General features: G+C 41.2%; 1 protein-coding gene across 1 annotated transcript in view; it reads left to right on the top strand.

The window, feature by feature from the left end:
- The window catches only part of TBXAS1 (thromboxane A synthase 1), a 225,267-nt gene that overhangs the window by 52,551 nt on the left and 149,435 nt on the right, over positions 1 to 23,281 (top strand). Inside the window, exon 3 of the mRNA XM_057379764.1 lies at positions 3,075 to 3,168. Within this exon, the coding sequence (XP_057235747.1) occupies positions 3,075 to 3,168 (94 nt within the window). The remainder of the gene's footprint in view (positions 1 to 3,074; positions 3,169 to 23,281) is intronic.

Below are 23,281 nucleotides of genomic sequence, written 5' to 3'. Positions count from 1 at the left end.
CATTAATTTACTCTATCACCTTTTGAAGCTTTTTAAACTTCTGGAGTAGATAATATTCTGTAGCAAGGAGATCCATAGTTAGTGTATTTATTTCTTTTGAAAAGTATTTTATTTTTAATCCTGCCACCTGAATATTCATTTGTGGATTTTACGATAATATTTTTATCTTGTGGTAATAATTCTGAATTTATTTTTAAGCTGTGCAGGGTATTAAATATATTTGTCACAACCTGCATCCATTGTTTCTTTTTTTCTGTGATTAAGATTATAGAGTGCTAGCTTATTCCATGTCCAGAAGTAGTTCCWTATCTTTGGTTATCTTGATCACCTTGTAGTATTTGTTCTATTTCTAGATTTTGCATTTGTTTTAGCCTTTCTAGTCCATTGGCTGATGCTCTACCCTCACTGTGTACCCACAGCAACAACAGGAGGCTGCCTGATACCAGATTAATTTTTGTGATAATGTAAGAGTGTGTTAAGTGGCAGAGTGAGGAAGAAGACTTCCTGCTGATGATAAGGCAGGCTTGGAGCTGTTTTGTTCCGATGTGCAGCTTCTCCAGAAAAATGTCTTTGCCCACGAGGCAGCCCTGCCTGTTTGCCCTTGCCCAGCTTGTAGCCCACCTTCCCTTCCCAGCAACAAAACCTGGACACTGTTTTCCCAGTGCACTTTGGATGTGGCTCTGAGTTAGTGGCCAARTGTGTGTCATGGGGATGCTGAGTGACCAAATCACATAAATTGGCCTGTTTGAGTTATCAGCCTCTTCTGGCTCATGAGGCAGGGATTTGTGCCACAAAGCTGTCAGAGTCATGTACTGCTGGTGTTCACTGTGTGTTATACAGGACAATTTTTCTTTCCCTTTTTTCTTTTTCCTTTTTTTTTTTTCCCCCTAAGTCCATAATCCACTCCTTCCTCTTTCTCCCTCACCCAAAATACCAAGAATGAGCTGAAATATTGCAGAGATGGGGGGTAGCTTTTAATATTTACGGTTGTAGAAAGTGAGCTGTTCCATCAGAAATGGTCAAAGTCAAGGCTACATGTKCAGTGTTAGATTATCCTTTTGCGCATGCAGCTCCATAACTCTTTGGTCACTTGTATCCTGTTTTCTTTTCTGTAAAACATCAGGTATTTCAGAAATGCTGTAAATCATAGAGTAGAGATAGATATGTTTATTGATGAGATTTTTTTYTTTTCCCCCTGCTGGCTTCACCCTTTTGTTGTTGTATTTCAGTCTGTAGTTTGACTACAGTGCTTCTCTCTCCCATCTCATTGTAAACTGTCGTTCCCTACCTTTCGAAAAMCTACTTCAAATGTAACTGAATAAAAAGCAATGGAGAAAACCACATTAGGAGGGGAAAAAGGAAAGCAAATCCTCWGCTGTATGAAGCTGCCAGTAATGTTCAGAAGCTGACAATGATGAACTGTTCAACTAAGCATAAATAGTCTTCACAGTCTCTGTGTTTCTTGCCTTGTGAAACTGGGTGCACTGTACTCATTATTTTTTTTCCTTTTTAAATATTTGGTGATCACATCATTTACTTTGTCTAGTGTAAGCCTCTAAGTCGCTCTTCACTTTGCTGTACATGAAAACCAGGARTCTACAGCTGGTCTGGTGTGCACAGAAATGAGCAGTTAACTGTACTCCAGTCTGGTGTTTTGTGATCTGCCATGTTATTTTACAGTGAAAACATCAGAATAGAATACTGCAAAATTGACGGGTTTCCATTGACAGGGATTTTAATCTTTTTCACTGTTTACATACTGAAGATGAGGACTTTGCTATGACACAAAGACACTCTGGGAAGATTTCAAACAGCAGCAGCAAAAAAAATCCTCTCTTTGGGGAAGAAAATGTATCATGTAGGCTGTTTTGTCATTTTAAAGTTAAAACATTCTTCCCAAGAGTATTAGCTGAGGAAAACCTCATATTTTTTAAAGCAGTTAAGTAGCCAAGAAGTCAATAATATGTATAAAATGTGTAATAAATGTTGACTTCTGTGCYTTTACTCCATGATACCCTGTCATACTTGACTTAGTGTCCTTGCATAGACTGAAGACCCATGATTTATATTGAGAGGGTTTGTTTGTGAAGGTTTGTACTACCCCATTAAAAAAGATTCAAAAGTGATTAAACCTCTATCTTCTGATTATGATTATTGAAAATATCTTCACAAAAGAAAATCCATTAAGAGAATAGGTGCTGCGTGCAGGAAATGTGAGGAAACGGAAGTACACAACCAGAGTTGTGTCTCYGGGTAATCAAAGCTGCTGCTGTTAGCTCCTGCTCTTTCAGGTTTCACTAATTGAAGTCCATTGACTTAAATCCATTGTTTGTATTAAGAAAGGGGGAGGGGAGGGGAGGGGAAAAAAAGCCTCTGGGGTTGGGTTTTTCTTTTTTCTTTTTTTTTCTAGTATTGTCCTTGTCAACATGCCACAATTTCATCTGAAACAAGGGATGCATGAAGCTTTTCAGTCTGRGTTTTGTTTCCCTGTATTTTTTATATTTGTTTAATTTGCTGACTGGCAGCTCTAAAATATCACTAATCAGCATATCTGGCCCAAATACTAGGCTTGACTTGAACATACTGACAGTGTCTTGGCTCWTGGACAACTGAGACTAGTTTGAATTTTTGTTCTGTGATCTGTATAGGTAGAGGTGATGGAAGATGAAAATAATAGTCGGTAAATCTGTCTAGTTCCTTTCCCAGCAATGACACAGAAGTCAAGCCCCAAATGCTTCTTTTGATCTTGTTTGTAACCTCATGTAGCTTTGGAGAGTTACTTCTGACTTACAAGACCTTCTGTGGATGAAAAGCAGCTCTCTAATTCCACTGCTCAATTTTGCAGGCTTGTGTTTGAGTCCCTTGGTCCTTTTGCTCTCTCTCTGATGCACCAGTGYATTGCATTCAATTTTATGACCTGAAGAGCTGCTGAGCAATGTCAGCTCTTTGTCTGGCCACCACAGAAAGCATCTTCTTCCTCTCTGAATCCAGGGAAGTCATCTGAACTAGTTACTGTGGCAAGTCCTATCATGACAAGATCCAAAATTCACTTACAACCTTATTTTTTTTTCAAGGTACTCCACATCTGCATTCTCCAAACTAMGCAGAGTAGGGATCCGACATCCTCCGCCTCTTCCTTTCATTGGAAACCTGCTCTTTTTCCGTGAGGTAGGATATTGTTTTCTTTTTATTAATCAAAGTGATGGGAAGAGTGGATAGGAGGAATTGAAGGGAATCTTGCATTTCACTGGTACCACCTCTTCAAGCACATCCCTCTGGAAAGGACAAGCAAAACACAGCCTTTTGAATGAATTGGTAGAAGCAGTTTTGTGTAAGCAGCGCTAATTCCAGGGTAAAGTAAACTTGAGGGAAAGAAAATGTGTAAGCTCCTGCAGTTAATTACTTGAGCTTTTCCAAGAAAAGTTCATGCCCTCAGTGAAACAAACTTAGTTATGTGAATAGAGCAGATTATGTTAACTAGCCCCAACTGGTTTGTTCCGAGTGGTTTTGGCTCCTACGACCTTTCTGTTTGTTTGCACTTTTGCTGATTGTACACATTTACTTTAAAGCCTTTAATGTTGCTGGCTCCTAAGCAGTAACTGGAATTAGGTGCTGCTGAATATTGTTGGTCTGTGATGCAAATATTAGGGCTGTGTGGAAGGGGAAGTGGTGGGATTTTATTCTTCCAGGTTTCATTCTTTTCTCACCCATCCTATTTCAATAACCTGCTAATGCTGTGATTTGTTCCTTGTTCAATTTCAGTAATGTTGCTGAGGGGCCAATATACTTTAATAATGAGAAGCTGCTATTTTTCTGGTTAGATCTTGCAGTAAAATCTCTCCAGTGTGTCTCTGTTTGCAGCCCAACAACTTTTCAGGAAATCTGGGCCAAGTCCAGCTGCTGTCCAGCTTTCTCTGTTAAGTGCATGGTCATCAATATCTATGCTGAGATTTGAATTATTAATGAGARTATATTGCCTCTTACCTTGGTCTTCATGGTGATTGTTCTGTCAATATCTGACTCATTATTAGATAAAACCCTTTTAAATACCAGTTTTACATGTACATCTGATTTCATTTAGAAAATAGCATAAAAGGTATACTTAATCCGCTCTAGATTAATTTGAACTGGAATTGGCAGGGTGACTTTAACTTACAAGGGGTTCTGCTGGTGTGGGATGCAGACCAGTTCACCYTCACTCTTTTGGTTTCAATTCAGCTGAATGGCAGAAAGCCACTCATTCTCTGTCTGCTTGGTGGTGAAATCCAGTTATCATTAGTCACCTGCTAACACTTGCTGTTAGGTAAAGGTGCCTAGAGACTGAGTTATTTTGGTATGTTATAGACTTTGCACTTGTATGACGGTACAGGATCTAAGTTTTTGGGAAATGATCCAAAATGATCAGATGATCTGTTAGGCAAATTTCATTTTGCCTAACAGATCATATCATCACATCATAGAATAGAATTCATTACATTAACTTAAATCAGGCTAATGCAAAAAAGATAAACTTGATTTTAATAACTTGTAGGAAAAAAAAAATTAAAGGTAGCTAAGAAATTACATTCTATTTGTTCTATCTATACTATTAAGAAGTTTTGCCCTTCCATGTTTATGCAACCATTCTCTTTTCACTGAAACAGCTGTTTATAGAGCCTCCTYTTTAAACAGGCCAGCTCTTTCTTAGTATTGCTAATCTTGTGCAGGGAAAACACGTGATCCACACTCCCATTAAATCATCAGACTAGTGCTTCTCAACCATGAACATTTATTTCAAAGGAATTAATGAATGGTGACTAAGAGGAATGAATTGATATGTGCCGTATGGGAATCTGCATATGTGTAATTCATACATTGCCAGTGTTGAATTTGGTCTGCAAATTAACACAGGCTGAAAAGCCCTAAACACAAGTGAGATCTAGCAGATGAAGGGAAATCAGAAGATTTCAACATACACAGCCTTGCAGTCCAAAAAGTGTCCTCCTCTCATGGGTTCAAGCTTTTCTCCTAGAATATGATTGCTAGAAATTTAAGGAAAAGAAATAAAGCAGCAGAGGAAGTCCCTTTGACATAATGCAGTAAATCTAGGACCTAGGAATGAAAGAAAAAAAACCAAAACATTAAATATCAAAAAATCTCAACAAAATAGTGTAAGCAGTATTTTACCATTTTTAATGGCATAAATGCAAGGATTTGCTTGTCTTCTCCCTTCCTTGGGTGTGAATCACTTCTACTGAAATAAATGGAGTTTCCTGTTTTGCTGCACTGTATATGTGAGCAGAGCTTCAGGCCTTATCCTTTTTTATTTTTTGCAATTTTTTTTCTTTAAATGTGTCTGAAAACAAAKGAACAGTGCAAACAGGAGTTGACCAGTAGGGCTGGGTTATGGATTATTTAATAAACTTTCAAAGGTATTTTAAGCAAGAAAATACTTAGTTCATGAGTTTGTTGGTTTCTTTTYATTTTTAGAGAATAATTTCAGGAATTTCTTGAACAGTATATTTTCTTTGAGTAAAATAATAATAGCTGTTCATGTAGTGTCTCTGAGAGAGGAAGAGGAAGTGTGGAAAGTAAAGGGGCTAAGGAAAATGCAGCAGGAAACACCTATCTCCATCACAGAGAAGCAGAGTTTAAGAGCTGGCTTGAGGAAAACAAAGTTATTTTACTGTAAGTCACCCCTTCCCTCTCAAGCGCAATAAAGGGAGATAATCACACTGTGAAACTAAAACATATCCAAGTTAATCGGCTTATCTCAACAATGAGAAGATAGGAAATTATTGCAGTTCTGCAGCTGGGAAATTWTCTGAGTCCAAGATATTAGATTAAAAATTCTTCCATTGCATGAGAACAATTTGTGGTGGRTAAGTCTGATGTAATAGTAAATATGATTAGGCTGCTTAAAAAAAGCAGCATGTTCAATTTTTTTCCAATAAATGAACAGACTTGCAGCTGACAGGCTGCTGTTTCRCTACAAATTCCTGACTGTTCCCTCACCTCTCCATGTGATGCATTTTTCCTGTGAGTCTGGAAAAACGAGTGTTGTTTGTGAGAGCTGTGCAATGGTTGACACAGGGGTATACACAGCGTGGACTTTCACACATGGATCTGTATGGGCTTTACAGCAGCAGGTTGCAGAAAAACTAAACCTAAATCTTATCAATTCCCAGGCTAATGATTTTATTACGTGACAAATGCTCTGAAAACCGAGAAGCCACATATCTGCCTCACCCTTTCTCTCTGGCGAACACTTGACCTGTTGCTATGGCTGTGCTGTGCTTTTGTCCCCCTTTGCCATCCCTTTCCTAAAAGGACAGCGATGCTGTTTTTAAATGTCATCGGCTGTGACATTTGCAGGACCCTGGTCGCCTGGTACCGTASCTGTGTGCCCTGCTGCCTGCCCAGCCTCTGCAGAGCCACGCTGTGCTGCAGCAGCAACCCCGGGCTGGCCCTGATGTTTTGGGGTGGTGGTAGGTATGTGGGTGGCTGCCTTGTTTTGGTCCTTGGTAGGTGGGAGCTGCAGCCGTGCCCTKTGTGCAGCTGAGGGATGTGCCAAATTTGGGTCCTCATAATGGTGTGATCATGGCTTGCTTTCCCCCGTTAYTCCTAGCAAGCTCCAGTGATGCTTTTGCCTGTCTGTGTGCTTGCATCCCTGCCTTGCATGTTAATGAAAGACATCACTCTCTTTAGCCCCTCTCTGCTTGGACAGGATACTCTTTGTTTAYGCTGTTTATTTCAGTCTGGCCTACTTGTAGATCCTGGGCTACCCTGGAGCGGCCCATTTCTGCTGAATGGGAGTGGGGGCTGTGTGGGTGCTTTGTCTTGCTTTCAGTTTGGGATCTGGCTGGGCTGTGTTGTTTTATGGCTGATGGGTGGGAGTGGAGAAGGGGGGAGTGCAGAGAGGAAGCGGAGAGCAAATATTATTTTTTTTTTCTTCACTAGGCATCTGCCAAAAGCATCCTTTGAGTTTGGATGTAAAGAAAAATAAAAGGCAGAGTCCTTGCAGGAATGAAWTTAACCCCATGTCTGATTTTTAGCCTAGAAAGCAGTGTGTGGGTGCTTAGAGAGAGAGAGAGGCTGCAGTGTTTACTGTTCTGGAATTTAATGACACAGCATTCAAACCTAAACAGGGTTGGAGAGAGGCAAATGGTGAGGGGAGCAAAGAGGGGGAAAAGGGAGGAAAAGGAGCTCTCAGGCTCTGGACCTGGATTGAATTACAAGAATAATATGGCTTATGTTGAGAGTGAAAGCCTACATATGGTTTTGTGCTGCTTTGTGCAGACAAACAAGAGAAGAACAGGATAGAGAGTATGTGTTTTGCAACTTGATAGCTATATGTGTGGAACCCGAAAGGGTGGCTGAGGCATCACCAACCAACCTGTCCTTATCTCCCCCAGACATCTGTGTGCATCTGCTGCAGGCTGCTGACTGCCTGAACAAACCCCTTGGGGTGATCCAGATCTTCTCTTATGTCCTGGGAATGCCACCACCCCGGACTGGGAGGCATGCACATGCATGTGGTGCAGGTCTAAACCTAGCCATGTCACTGTCTGCAGCATGACAGCAAACCTGTGGTTAGATGTGGCTTTATAGATGTAGAAATATACACATAAAGCCAGTCTTTCTCCCCTTCAAAATTGTGTATTTTCCTAGTTTCAGCTGATAGTCTGTGCTACCTCCTTTGATCAGATGTTAGCATTGTCACAATACCTGACAAAGYTGGTGCAGTATCTGTTTGTGGCAACTAATGCAGGAAATCAAGACATCAAGACAATTGGCTGTCTTCCCCTTGACTAAATGCTGCTTGCAGCCTTCAGCAAGAGCTGCATCTCGGTTTCTGATATGAGCATCAGGTGGAGCTGTGCTGTAGCTCACCCCAGCTCCCCCTCACACTGGTGGGGTSTCAGCAGGGTGAACCTGTTTCTGGGGCAGCAGTGGGTACTCCTCAGAGACCCTTCTGCACAGTCACAATGTTGCTGGCTTCTTTGCACTCAGTGCTTCCCAAAACTGTGTTCTGCAAGATACACCTGAATGTGACGTCAACTTCAAATACCATTTATGGAAACCAAGACAATATTTARGGTGCACAAGTCCTGGTAGGATTTGTGTGACACAAAAAGGGGCTGAATCATTACTGCCCTGCTGGTGAATAATGGTGAGCCATGCAATCAAGGTGGTAGTATCATGACAGATGYCTTGCTCTTCTGGATTATACCATTTTTCCTTGGAGGGAAGAAACAATTCCTTTTTGTATTACAAGGAATGGTGTGCTGACTGTGTGGCTTTTGCCTAGAGCAAGTTCTGACATCTATTTTTGTGCAGGGTTGTGTGAATACTTCCCATAGACCTCAGCCACTGGCCCTAGAAGGAGATGTAAACTTCACTCATGAGCATCATCATGGTTTTGCTGCCCCATAACCCATGTTTTGTTTGTTCCTTCTGACATACTTCATGCTTTCTTTACTAAATGCTGTATGAGGGGAAGAGGCAATGACTGAGGCAGCTGGCAGCTCTTAAGGGGAAAGGGGATAATCTCTGTGGCAGCACAACAGGTGAGAAGAGAGACTCCCTAACCATGCTCCTGGCTTTCCTCAGACTCTCACTGTGATTTTGGGCAAGTCTGGTGGGGCAAAGCTTTATTCTTTCCTGGGTAAGCAAATCTCTTTTGCTTTACCTTGGGCCTCTTTATCCACCCTTAAAACAGTAGAGACAGTGATCTGGAATAGATAGGTCTGCTTTTTCATCAGGTTRTGGTGAAACGTTTTGGACAACTTCTCTGGGGCCTGTAGATTTGAATAGGCTGATATTACTGCTGTCTTAACTGTGACACTGAAAGGCTAAAGGGAGTTTAAATGTTTTTGCAGAATTCACAGAGCACGTGGGGCTGTGAATTAATACCAGACCTGAGTTCTAGCCTACAAATGAAGGTGAGGTGGGTCCCCAAGATAACAGCACTAAAGGATGCTTCTCTGCTCTTGTCTGCCATCYTTGACCGCTGTCCTTTGATGGGTTTTTGGTGGCTGTGCCAAATGCCTACCCAAGATCTGTCAGAGCAGAGGTCTGCATTGTTAAAATCACACCTGGCTCATGAGAATGGTGTAGGGCAGTTTGCCACATGTGATGTCTTTTGGAGAGTATATTTGCACGTTCATCACAAAACCCTCTGGAGTTTGCTGTGTAGCCTGCTCTTCAAGCAGCATGCACAGGTAAATTAAAGCCAGGTCTGACATGCAGCAGCACTGAAACAGCAGCTGGGGTGAGAGATTGGGTTTATGGATAGTTGCAAAGGTGGTAGCATGTAGGTAGAGCTGGTATAGTCATAAACTGGACTTTACCTGGGACTCCTGAAGAAGGAGGGACTTTCCCCTTGAAGAGCAGCACAGCAGTGATATATTAGAACAGGAGGATTCCAACAGCTGTTATGGTAAACTCAGTGGGCTTGTACATGTGAACTTAAAAGAGCAGGATTATTTCTCTGTCTAGCCTGTCTCCTCTTCAGTACTCTCTGTACTCACACTGGAAGAATGGGGTTGGAATAGATAAAAATCTTTTAGTCCTTCAAATTAAGAAAGAAAGCAATAGTCATGTGATGATTAAGAGCAACTGTTATTTTACCTCAGATTGTAACTTGCTCACATTACCTGTCAATTTGGAGTTTAGAAGCATCCTATGTTATTCACCTTCTTATTGCATGTGGAGAAACCCCACATACAGAAAGCCAGTTCTTCTATGTCAGCAAGACCACCGTGTCTAATAATGGCCAGGTATCAGTTGTAATGCTAAAATTATACCAGGCTCAGATTGGTTATTGTGAACAGTTGTTATCCATGAGCCAACAAATTTAGCAGAGTCTTAACTTCATTAGCAGTGTCTAAATGCATTAGCCATATGCTCCTCAGCATATGGGTAAATACATAACAATTTATTTTCATTAGAGTTTTCTTACAAGTGCTGCTAACCCAAGCTSCAGCAGAAATGTTTACAGCATGACATGTCTTTTCAGATAAGRAGCTGGCTTTCTGCACAGCAAGTCATCCTGAAAGGGTGGCAAGCGAGATACTTCCCTGTCCTTTCTGGGAATAGGCAGCTACAGCTGCTGTGGGTCTGAGCCCACTGTGCATCTAGCTAGGCTTGGTTTCTGCAAGGCTTTATATTAAAATGAATAATCAGAAGGCTTTGGAGAACTGTCTGTTCAAACATGTGCCATTAATTTTGTTGGGGAAGGTAGGGTGAGTTTGTGGGGTGGGCACTGGGCAGGGCTGTGAGGATTTCAGTACCTGCAGATGTGGCACAGATGTAACCTGGCTGTTGCGTGCTCAGGATTTGCCTAATTTCTCAGAAATAAATACAAAGCTCTTTTCTTGAGAGCTTTTAAAAATTTCTTTTTTGGAATAAACATTTATTCAGCTTGATCCAGAAACATGAGTTGCCTAGAAAGACATTGCAGTGTAAGAAAAAGACCAATCTTATTGGAGAGATACAAAGTTCAAAAGGTAATTTATCTCTCCACAGCCTCAGAGGCCTTGGTTCATGTCTAAATTTAGGTGGAAATATGAAACAAGAATCAACTAGGGTTGGATTCTAATCAGGTTTTTTTGAGACATGATTGGGTTTTTTATTGTGATKGGGTGTTTTTTTTGKTTGGTTGGTTTTTAGGAAATAAAAACCAACAGAATACCTAACCAAACCTGTATGTTTTAACATGAAGTGTATTTCAAATTGCTGTGTTTTCTTTTTGTCATCGTGCAATGCTGATGAATGGATGAGTGGATTAAATGATAATCTTGGGTTGTCCTTGGACTTTTTAACTTTTCATTTTGTTTATTAATTATTAGCCTTTKTTCCTGCTTAGATTTTGCAATTTTRTARTATGATTCTRTAGAATTTRGAAGATTAATAAGGCAGAARGAAAAGTGAAGTGTTCTTTGAACAGTTGCACAGGGACAGTTTTAAATATTCAGGTAGCAAAAACAACTCACTGAACATTAGTAACTTGTTTTACCTTACTACAAGAAAATTGAAAATTATAAACAAGAGAAAAAAAAATTGAAACTGAGCTATATGTTTCAAAATATTCTTGAATRTATATTTTCATAATAAAGTACACAAGAAATAAGCATTAAAATAATTGAAAATTAGTCTTTACTATTTGCTGAATTTCCATCATTTTTGTGTATTATATCTGATGGCTTTTTTGCATTTCTTTGAATATGCAAAGCTGTTAACGTTCATAGGCAGCACGATGTCAGGGGTGATTTAGGTAAGATCAGTGAAAATTTAGGTAGCCCGGTGAAAGCTGGGCTAAAGGATCCGTAAGAAGTCACATAAAAAGATGAGTTGAAATATTCTCTGTGAAGTTGAGTGGGATTTTAAACATGGTTGTTATTCTTCTGCTGAATGTTGCTTTTCCTGTTCCACTCAAAAGGGAAAAGGGAAAAAAATACATGGAAAGGGCAAATGTAGGAGGGAAGTCTCTCTTAGGACACACAGAGAAAAGGGATGGTGAACCCCAAAGTCTTCACTAATCTGCCTCCATTTGCTTTTATTTCCAAATATTGAGAGGATGCAGTGGGTAATAAGCCCTGGGTAGGATAATGAACCTTGMAGCTCTAGAGAGTAGTCTAGGAAAGAAGTACAAAGATCTATGAATAAAAAATTGGTGATTGATACATGCTTTCTCCAAAGATGTAAACACACCTGCCATGATCTGTTAATCCACTGCAACATGTGGTTTGTTGGGAAAAGTGTGCGAGGAGGCAGAAGGAGGAAGGGTAGCATTTGATTTATCCTTTTTTTTGTCCCACTTCAGAAGGCAGTCTAGGACAGGAGCACCTTGCAGCCAAGGTGGAGTGGAAAAGGCACTTGATCACAGMGGAAGGGGAAATGGGAGAGCTTTGGGAAAAAAAAAGCAGTGGGTGACCTCATACCAGAGGTCTCTATTTTAATAAAGGGYCTCATAAAGTTCATCACAGATAGAATTAGGATCCGTGCAAGTATCTTGTAATTATATTTGTGTTTATATTTTTCCCTACCTTTTATTTTTTCTCCCCAATGCCCCCGGGAGCCATCTCTAAGACCTCATAAACACGAGATTTCATTTTCTAATGCTATTTCATTTCCTGGATGGAGGACCTGCCACGAGAAGACCAGACCTCAAATTATAATAGCCCTATAAATAACTCCCTAAGGCAAAGGGGAAAAAGAAAGCCTTTAAAAGACAGCCACAAATGTAAAAATGGAGGGTTTGGGCTCTTGCAGAACCAGACTAAGCAGTTTTAGTTAGGACATGGTTAATTTTTTGGGTTTCCCTGTTTATCTCTTTGCGTTGTTTACTTACAAAATTGTATCTCAAAAGTCCTCACTGGTCTTTTGCTTGAGTTTCATTTTCTAGTGTTTTGGTACATTTTGGCCTGTCTGTAGATCCTGCTAGAAAAGGGAGTTTCCAGGTAAAATTAAAAACATTCCARYAAACTGACTAAARCWAATACAATGATGGATCGAGCAAAARTAGTCTGAAAATGCAACTTTTTCTTCTTTCTGGGTGAAGTCGTTTTAATTCAGCAGACCCAGACAGTCTGCCTGCTTTCTACTGGAAATCTGTGCAGAATTGGCACATCGACTAGAATAAAAACATTCCCGAGGAATCGGCGTGTTCTGTCAAAACATTTGAACAGCTCCTGTCTCCCAGAGCACAGCACTGCTCCGGAGCCGGCAAGRGAGCTCTGCAGCGCGTGGTACAGGCTTCCCTTCCAAGCTCCCATCTCAAATCCACCTTTCTGCATAACCATGGGCCAAGTGTTTCAGGTTCAGTTATATTTAGCTGTGGAGGTAGTGGAGAAGGCAGTTTACAAGAGCATTTTGCACCGTGGTGTCACCTGTCCATCCTCTGTTCCCACTAAGGCTGTGTTGTATGTGGAATCTTTTAAGTTGCAAAAAACTTGAATTTTGAGTCCAACCGTTAACCCAGCAGTGCCAAATCCACCACCAAACCATGTCTGTAAGTGTCACATCTACTTGTCTTTTAAACACCTCCAGGGAGGGTGACTCAACCMCTTCCYTGGGCAGCCTGTTCAGTGCTTGACAGCCCTTTTGGTGCAGAAATGCTTCCTAGTCTGTGAGGGAAAAGTCATGAAGGTAAGGTTGTAGGATCCCACTACCTTCCTGGAGCAGACTGGGTCAGTGTGGGGACAGGTGGGCTGGCAAATCTGAGCTCCAGGAAAAGCCCTGCTGTGCAGGGGGAAGATTTACCCCTGACAGATGTCTCAGTGCTGTGCCTCTTGCTGCTGCTATGTATGAGGTTACCCTCCAGCAGCAAAGTTCAACCTCTGTGTTGTGGAGTAAATAATAATAATAATTGTTATTTTATTATTTGATCAGTTAAAAAAAAAAATCAATCTTGGGCTAGGAAGTGATACACCTCAGTTAGTGTTTAACAGAGCAAAGTGTGATGAAACTCAACCTTTTCAGYTTGGCACTGATTACTTTACTTTTTCTAAGCAGCATCTTAGTCCCCCAGCACTGAGAGGAAGGGGGTCTTGCTAGTGGGCTGTGCTTGCTATGAATGAGACTGGTAAATTCAGGCCTGCAGACAATTCACCAGAGGTAGTGTCTGTCTGTTATTGAGACTAATTGCYTAGGAATGTAATTGTATCATTCTTGTTACCAAAATTGATATTCCCTGCCTGACCACAGCTAAATGAGTTTTTATTTTAGCAGAGTTTCTGGGCCATTGCATGATAAGGCGTTGTGGTGGACAGCAGGCAGGCAGTGGTTTGAAACAAATGAGGTTTTTCTTTATAGTTGACACAGAGGTGTGTATTAAGCAATAGTTCACTGTGTGGATGCACTAGCAGATGGTGTCCTTTAAAGCTGCACATGTGACAGGAGCCTGTTTGAATGAGTATCCATGCTGCTTTTAACACCAGCAGGAAATTAAACTCCAAATAAGCCACTTACTGTCCCCCACTCCTTCCGGTGAGGGAGGAACCAAAAAAGTGCCTGGCTTTTTTTTTTTTTTTTTTTTTTTTTTTTTAAACCAGTCCTTGCAGCAATGATGTGGCTGGTATGGAATAACAGCTTGGGCACACCCACACAGCGCTGAAACTCCACACCCTTTTTGTAACCAGGACATCTCTAACCAGGACAGTACTATCCCTGTTTGTCTAAACCCCATCCAGTGGAAAATAATTTACAAATTAACATCAAAATAARCAAGGTGGGAAGGCAAGCAACCTGATGTCTGTGCTTAACTTATACAATGTGGCACGTACCCAGATAGCAGTGTGGTATCATTCAGATACAAGGGGTGCGACTGAAAAATGTGATGGTAGAAAACGTCCTGTGCCAGCCAGAGCTGGGAGGGCAGAGGTGGCTCCCAAACCAGCCCTCGATCTGCATGGGTTAGTGTCAGCACAGCCCTGCAGGGGATGGGCTGTGAATGTGCGTTCCTAACTCTATTGCTTATCCCCTGGGCCAYAAGGGCCAGATGTGGTGCATTGCTTAGGCAAGATATTTAATCTGTGAACGATCATTCCTGATGGATCCCCTCCAGACAGTCCAAAAGTTACATTACTGAACCACAGCCTGCTTCACGTGGATAGACAAGGCCACCCAATCCAWTGCCTTTAGGGAAGGGAGAAGGTGRAATTGSTGTGATTTCACATTTTATCAAGCAGCTGTTCGTTCCGTGGACAAAATGCTCATATGCTGGTGTCTAACCCAAGGCAGCTAAAGCCATGCTTTGGCATCCCAAAGTATAACCATATGATTGTCACAGGAGTTAACCGGTATTGGCACTTTCAAATGTTGCTATAACTCCTTTTATTTAGTTACACAAAGTCTAGGCTGCTGCACTTAATTTTGTCTTAAGTATACACTATGCTGACAAAACATGGTGATCTTTGGGATTCAGGTTTCCATAAACTGAGGTTTGCTATCCCTGAAAACTTTGGACAGGGCTCTGAGCAACCTGATCTAGTGGARGATCTCTTGCTTATTGCAGAAGGGTTGGACTGGAAGGMCTTTAAAGGTCCKTTCCAACCCAAATTCTATGATTTTATGACCACRGAAAAGGTCATATGAGAGGGGAAAACATGTTAAAATCCTTCTATGAAAGTTATGGCAAATATGCATAAAAGGCTCTAAGACCTTCCACAATCACCAGCCCRTCTTTTGGTAGGAGAGGTAACAGACTTCAACAACAGAATTGAAGCCTTTTAAAATATTATATTCCATTACTGTCTTGCAAATATCTGAGACTCAGGTTCATGTGGATTTACCACTGTCTGACACAGGAGCATTCACTTGATACGCAGAAAGCTTATCAGCAGGAGAGGGAGGCTTGGGAGAAAGGAAGTGTGCTTGCAGCTTTATGGGCAAGGAAACAGCACTGTGGCTGTAACAATTTTGCTTCACCACCCTCTGAGACCAATAGCCAAGTGTCCTCTATCTCTACTGGATGTGGGAGCAGGGAGCCAGTAATTCCTATGAGCTTGTGCAGGAAGAAAAGGCTGTGGTCTACATCTGCACCCACTGGACAGCGCCACAATTGATGCCACCTTCCCAGACTCCCCTGTTGCTGCAGGAAAAGCTTATGTAGGAGGATAATGCCTCAAAATAGCCCCACTGCAATAATTACATACCTTAAGTTGAGAGTTCAGACCCAACTTTATTTTCTGCTGCTTTTGTAGTCAGTCTGGTAATTTTCATTTGGCTTAGGAAAAATAGAAATAAGTGTTAAATTCATGCCTAAAAGATTGCCTYTCTTCAGAGAGATTTGTTATCCTTTTTCTCATTTTCAACAAGTAAACTTGCTTTTGCAGCAGAGATTTTTGACATTAARTGTCTTGATAGAATAATAGGCATGAGAGGGATTGCAATCTATTGCCTCAAGACTTCGCCAATCATAAACTAAAATCAGTTAATGCATTGAGTTAAATCTTGCTATATTGGGCAATGTGCTAGTAGTATTAAAAAAATCAGTCCAGAAAATATATTGATTATATTATCTCCATAGCAACAAACAATAATAGGATAATGTTGGCTTAATAATTGTGCTTTGTGCAAACCTTTCAGAATAATTACTGCATTGTGGTCTTTTCACAATGTGGAATGCAATAACGCTTCTTCCTTGACTGCAGTCACCATCAGCACTGCGTCAGGAGATGTTGTTTTTGTGTGCATGCACATGTATTCATGGGTAATTTTGCTCGGGGTGAAACAATTCAGCAGACTATTTTGGGATCCATTTTTAACTGGTCAAGACCACAAATTGCCAATTGTTTTCCGTGTGGCTTGTTTTCTCCCACCCCCTCTGACMACTGGCTACTGTAAAAAGAGGTCGTTAACATTCCTTCTCCTGCCTCTTTCTTTACAAGGCACAAAGATTTTGGCATGTAATGAAACTAAATGTCCAGCCACYCTGTTAAGGATTTGTGGGAGAGAGGAACTCTGCTCTAAAGACAGTGTTTCATATCTGTTCCTTTAATTGAATTTAATCTATCATCCTCTAGGAATGACTTGTTCTGCAGGAGCTGAGATATTTGCCTGTATTTTAGGGGACCTGGTTCTCTTGTGCATCCTACATTGTCATATAAATAATAACCTGAGGTTGTTATGAATATACAGAGATACTTTCTTACATGGAAGTAGGGAGGTGTACATACAACATTTTTAGCTTGAAATTTTGGCAGGAGAGTCAGAGGACTGATATATACACTCTTCATCTGGGTCTTGCTCTTTACTTCCACATCAACCCTGTAATTTATATCTTGAGTTAAAAAGAGGCATTAACACAAATCCATGATGAAGAAGCCAAGTTTTTAGAGTGGCTCTGTGTAAGCTCTGCTCAGCAACAAAAAYATCTCTATATTATCWACTCTGTGTTCATAGCCCTGTACTAGCCAYTGTGAAGAAAAATAACTCTACCCTAGCCAAAACCARCACAAGTGGTAAAAAMCCCCACTTTAATCCATAAAGTTTAAGCAGGCCTTAAACCATCCTTTGTCTATGAAAGGTGTTGGGGTTTTGGCAGTAGATTTGGAGTTTGCTCCCCTTCTGGCCATGTCAGTATTTCCTGATGTACCTGTTGATCAAGGGCTGGGTTTAGAGGTCAGCCCACACTGCTGCTAAATCTTGCACTGGCAGGAGCTTCCCTATGGCTTTCCTAGGGTGCCCCATGCTATTCCCAGTGGTATGGAGGGATGCCTGTTTATTTCCAAGGACACGAGTGGATGTCACATTCTCTAGCGGTCACCCCTCCATCCCTTTTTCTGTGGAAAAAACATTGATACCAGGCAGGTTAAACTTTTAGCACCCCTTCTTACTGTACATAGTTTTATTTCAATTCTTACTTCTGGGGTGATTTTGTCAGTGAAATGTCCCATCATTTGTTTTTTTACTGTTTACCAAACAAGGGTCTCCTCTTCTTTGAGGACCTTCAGGAGAAAGCCTCTGCTGTGACACTGCTATGTACAGAATGTGACCCTCTGGGACCTGGGAATGTGCAAACCCTCCACTCYGTATAGGTGTACTGTGTACCTAAGAAAAGCACCAGAGAGCAAGAGTGTTCAGTTTTCCATCTGAGATTATGTCTTCATCAGGAACTTTTTCCTCTCCAGTCYCTCCAGGTGGTTGCTTTATGGGGAGGATGTGATAGAAAGGTTGTTTTATGTCCCTGGCAGTGGTTACTTTCTCCCTGGTCTCCTAGGGATGTGGTTAATTCACAGGGAGAGGGAGGAGCCGTGTTTGCTCTCCACTTTGTGCCTTGTGCCAAACCATCTAGTCCTGCATGAGAGTTGTACTGAATGAGGGTGCCCATCCACTCTCTCCTTTCCTGGCTACAGATGACTTCAGTTATGAAAGGACAGCTAAATGCATTGGTTCCTCTGGAAAATATCTGGTATTTGCAGGTGTGTAGCATCATTCATTAAAATAAAATTTAAAAAGCAAGCCCAGATGGCTTGACAAAGTGTTATTTTTTTCTCATGCTGCTGCAGAATCCAGCCCTTGAGTGATGATCTAGAAACAGAAATGAATGGCTGACAGGAGCCAATTTAATCCCCACCTCCAAACTCGAGTTCTTCTGTCTGTAAAATTGTCACAGTTAAAACTCTTACTGTGCTTGCCACATCCTGTGCTTGCCCTAGGTGCTGGCCAGTGATCTTGCTGTTTGCTAGAATTGTCCCAAATTCTCATTCCAATTCAGATTCCTGTTTAGTTTCCTTGTGCTATATCAGCTCTTGATGCTCTCTGGAATCCTCACTCCAGCCCACACAGGGATTGGCACTGTCTTTCTGTCTGCCTCTTCCTAATCCCTTTCCAGGGAGGCCTGATATGGCTTCCTAATGTTTCATTTTTTCATGCTCAGTTTCTACCCGCTGCCACATGGGTGGCTTGGGTCTTAAACAGTGTTTGGCTTCAAGACAGAGCATGAATAGTAATTTACCTTATGAAAACAAGGRGATTTTTCTGGAATAGTTATTTTAAAATAGGTGAAGAGTTAACTGCTTGCCATAATGTGGCTGTTGGTATTCCCAAAGGGATAAAACTGTTCTGCAYGGGATCTTAGAGCACATCTCTGTCCATAGTGGTTTTGGGGTAGGTTTGTCCTATCTGGTGGCGTGTCACTGTGGGAGCAGGATGAAGCACAGCGAGTGTTTGTTCCCATGGCCAGGCTGAAGGTTTCTGTTGCTCTGCATGTTCCCCCTCCAGCCCTGCTGAATGTATGGGCTCACCTCAAGCCTTGCGTRTGTCAAGCTGACGTGCCTGCCCTTAACCTTGTGGCTTTTACAAAGGTGCCATGTGATAGATGGGAGTAAAACAGGACCTGTCATGTCTGTGCCTGGTCTGTCCATGCTGCAGATAGCAGCGTGCTCTGTTCTGCGTCACAGGYCAGTACAATCTATGGGGACATTTTTCTCTTTTCATGCTTGAGAGCTGCATCCATACAAGGTGGGAATTAGGCAAGAGGAAGCTGAGCTTGTCTGGCTGTGTTAAAATACAGAAATAGTCCTAGTATCTTTTAGTAATGCATTAAGTGGCATGATTAATGTCTGTCACATGGAATGCTCTTTCCAGGCCTCTTCTCTCGATGCAGTGCTYKGTGTGCTGTCTAGTGCTTTGGTTTGGACACTGTTTTGTGTTTKAGTGTCATCACAATAAAAGATCAAAATTTGAGAGCTGAATTTGTGATTATTATTAGTTCTTTCAGGTGTATGTTTCATAGTTTTGTAGTTTCAAACGTGGTGGTCACATTGATTTTATAATCAGTTCATGAACAATGGCAGAGACCCCTAGCACTATAAAAAGGGAATGTTTCTGAGGAGACCAAGACACCGCCTGAATCAGTTATAATGTTTCCCATAGGTGTGGTTTTATTGAAACCCCCATGTCTAAATAGTTCCCACTTAGGYACTAATGAGCAGTCTGAGATGGCTCAAAGTTTGCATCAGAAAAGAAAACTTAGGATGACCACTGTCATTCTAATTCTGTAGGTGAAGATGCAAGATTTGCATGTGGATGTGTAATCTTTCCAATACTTACTTCAAAGTCTGTTTGTACTCTATGGCACCCAAGGCAGACTATTTTACAATGGGTTTGATTAATGTATTTTGTCCTGTAARGTGATAGTTTCATGGTCGGAAGGAATCTTCTATTGATAGGTTTGAGAAGGAAGGGGACAGTCATCTGAAGTGGAAAAACTTTTTGGAGGAAAGAGTCCCTGTTTCACTTTCTTGGGAAAGAAGTCAACTTTCATTTCTTCAAATGCCACTTTGTTGCCCCTTAAAACAGTGCTGTGTCATCAAAGTGCTCCCCAAGTCTTTTTCTTATATTTGGCTACTGTGTCTCTGTCTTACAAGTTGTGTGTCAAATTACACACTTGCTGCTTTGCTTCTCTTAAAGAAGATCAGCAAAGAAAACTTTGTTAATAAGTTAATTTAGCATTAGTAAGATGTGCTGAATGCTTATGTTAATCCCAGAGCCACTGAGCTCGCAGTGAAAATCCACATTGCCATGGTCTTGTATTGCACAATGAATTTCCTCCTATAGAGAGCACTGCAATTCTCCGTTTTCCTATTGTAATTTGAGGCTGTAGTAATATTAAGACAGCAAAGGTGGTTAGTGATCCAGTGGAATTACGTGTAAGCAGAGATTGTGTAGGAGAGAATTACACTCAGTTTGGAAGGAAGAAAACTTAGAAGACTTTTTAGTGGAAATTACRTACTTGACTAAAAAAAAAATCATTGTTCCTTTCTATTTTTTTCTAGTTTCTTGACTTATTATAAATATATGTTTATATCGCAGGATCAGAAACTGCAGTGAGTCTGTAAGACCTCATATGGAGCCTTTCATGAACACACATTGAACAAATTGTAATTCTCTTTRTAAGTGTCTTTATAATGACATGTTTTCTGGTTTTGACAGAGGTTCCTGGAAGCCTGAATAGGTGTCATCTGTGACATTTACTAGGAAGTAAAATAAGGGCYTAGCAGGGGTAAGTGTTATCTAGACAATAGTCCTAGTAAAAATAGTAAGTTTGCAATTATATCTCTATAGCAGATATAAACAAGGTCTAAGCTCACAGCAGGTAACTTTCAAATAGATAAAAAAGAAATATTCTAGCCAGTGTAATCAGACTGGAGAATTCATCATTGCAATAATCAGGGAGTYGAATACAGCAGCTGGAATAATTTGAGGGTCTGGATAATTTTGTGACTAATTACATTTGTAGCTATGCATACTATAAGAGTAATTTAATCTTAAGCTAATAGTTGGGTGAGGAAGAAACCTCCCTCTGCATGAAGAATTTTAGAGTTAGCCRTGCATATAGGGTTCTTTTCCTCATGCCTTTCTTCAAAGCCTCAGGCATATGATATGAAAGCTCAGAAATAGATCAGATTTGTTGATATTCCTTTCCTTTCTCATATACTGTCTGTGCTTCTGTGGCAGAGTAGGAATGTTTTTGTAAGCTACCAAGGAGGAGGATTGKGAAAGCTTCAGCTTGTCTCTGGCTCTACCACTGACTTCTCATGTGGYATTTGGCAAATTGTTCAATCTTAYGTACTTCCAACTCCCCACCTGTGAYAGATGGGCATTTAACATCCCAGAGATGTTGTGGAAATCAAGTTTGTAAAGTGAATTGAAAAGGGGATTGAAAAAGAGAAAAGCAAGAATCTCATTGCAGAATGGAGAAAGGCAAAAAGAAGCAAGAATCTCATTGAGTATGCCAAACTAATGTATGAGACTATATGAGAATGAGTTGGAAAGTTAAGGTGAGTCAACCAGAAGTGTGAATGCAGTGTGTGCATTCACACTTTACTCTGTGAAAGCAGAGTAAATCTGTTCAATGAGGTGAGTCCTTCTTATTCTAGAAGTGACTGTAGGTCTCCTTGRGGGGCTGGTGTTGATGAGCTGGGTTATTTATCCTACATGTCATTTTTTCTGAGTATCCATGTCTTGCCTCCTGTGCCTCAAAACCCTTCTTGAGGTTCTTGTCCCCGCTGTTCTGACTAGAAAACTTCTAAAATCTTGCTACTTTGATAGTCAAGAATGTTATCTAATTTCAGGCAACATTTATCCGCAGCCAGTTTATACTACTTTGATCTTTTAGTAATGTGGGTCTTTATATTAAATAGATATTTTTCTCTCCCTGGTGATTCCTCCCAATGCAGTTATAGACAGCAGGCATGTCTCCTCCCTTTGGTCTACTAAAATGAACCTTTGGTTAACTAAAATGGACTCTCCTAATTATGACTTGTAAGACAGGCCTTCTGCTCCCCAAAGATCCTTGTAACCCTTTTCTCCACTTGTTCCATTTTTAATTCATTCCTTTTGAACGTGGCAGCTCATCAGATTAACATGCAGCATTCCAGAGAAAACCTATCCCAGATGCTCTGCATCTGTAGTTTCCATCATACATTTTCCATCTTCTTTATCTTATGGTTAATGTGTCCATGCAGGTTTTTCCCCCTCACTTATTTTCAAGCAATCATCTACTACTGCAGAAAATCTTGAAGTTAACATAGTCTCTCTCTAAGGACATGAAGCTTTGCTTTCACCTAAAGATTCTCCTCTGTTGCAGTTGTCCAGGTTCTTCAGGTCTTCCAGTTCTTCTGRTATGACATTCTCAATCTCTCTGCTTGCTGAGGAAATGATCTGTCTTTTCTGAGCCACTTACTTCACTGAGCCTGGCTGCCTTTTGTTCCAAACTTAGTCCTCTAAACATTGAAAAAGGTCTGTCCCAGGACTGACCCTTGAGAAAACTGGATTTCCTCCTTTCCTGGCTGTACCTTTTCTTTCTATTCAGCCCATACCTCACTTCCCTACAGCTTCAATATTTACTGTCTTTCATTTTTTTATCCTGATTTTCATCCTTTTGGGTGGGACAGTGGTTCACCAGCCACCAGACCAAATGCATTACTGAAATCTGTGTGCATCTCTGATTGTTCCCTCACCTGTAAGGTTTATTATCTTTCCAAAGAAAGATAGCAAGCAGTGCRTCCCATTTCCAATTCCTGTGCTCCTCTTTCCATTCAGGATTTGCTGTGAAGTGGGGCACCCTGTGGTGCCAGAGGGGACTGGAGCTGCTCCATCCAACCATGCCACTTGGGCAGGGCAGGTGCTTACAGCTCCAAAGTTAAAAATTTGGGATGGAGTTTGTGAGGAGAAGCTGAGGGTTCAGGGTCCCACGCACTGAGAAATCTTGCATGCTATTGAGGTCAGGCTTGCAGTTGTGTGTTTGCTTGCTTGGCTTCCCCTCCCTCCAACTCTTCAGCTACCAGCCTATTMGAATCAGCCATTAACCTGGTTAATGGGGAGAAACAGCAAATACCAGAAAGGATGATGTGCTTTTCCTAATTCCCGTTTGGAAACCTGAGTGGTTTAAACAGTAAATGTCTCAAGAAAAGGCTGAAAAGGGTCCAAAACACATCTTGCTTTTGTAATGCTGGCACATCCAGGTGGAGAAGGATGAAATGAGTGCTTCACTGGTGAGTGGTCTTTGGGAGCAAAAMCCTAGTGCCCTGCCAGAGATGCCAAAGGAGCTTTAAGCTGTGAGGCTGAATGGGCATGGCTGAATTGTGTGGTGCCATCTGATGCTTTTGGGGGATAGGATTGGTTAAGGTGAAATCTGGATGCCTTCTTAACCTTGTGATATGACTTGAACCCAGGAAACTTTGTCGCCTCTGAGTGGGAAAGGTAACAGATGACAGAGGAAGAAGGGGGCAATCAAAGGCACTGGTTGGGGCAGAGAGAAAGGAAGAGCTCATGGAAAAGGGGAAATAAC

Source organism: Malurus melanocephalus, unplaced genomic scaffold (genome assembly GCF_030028575.1).
Source record: "Malurus melanocephalus ecotype Western Australia unplaced genomic scaffold, MMel_1.1 scaffold_421, whole genome shotgun sequence".
NCBI classification, from domain to species: domain Eukaryota; kingdom Metazoa; phylum Chordata; class Aves; order Passeriformes; family Maluridae; genus Malurus; species Malurus melanocephalus.
This window is presented reverse-complemented; position numbering and strand designations above follow the sequence as displayed.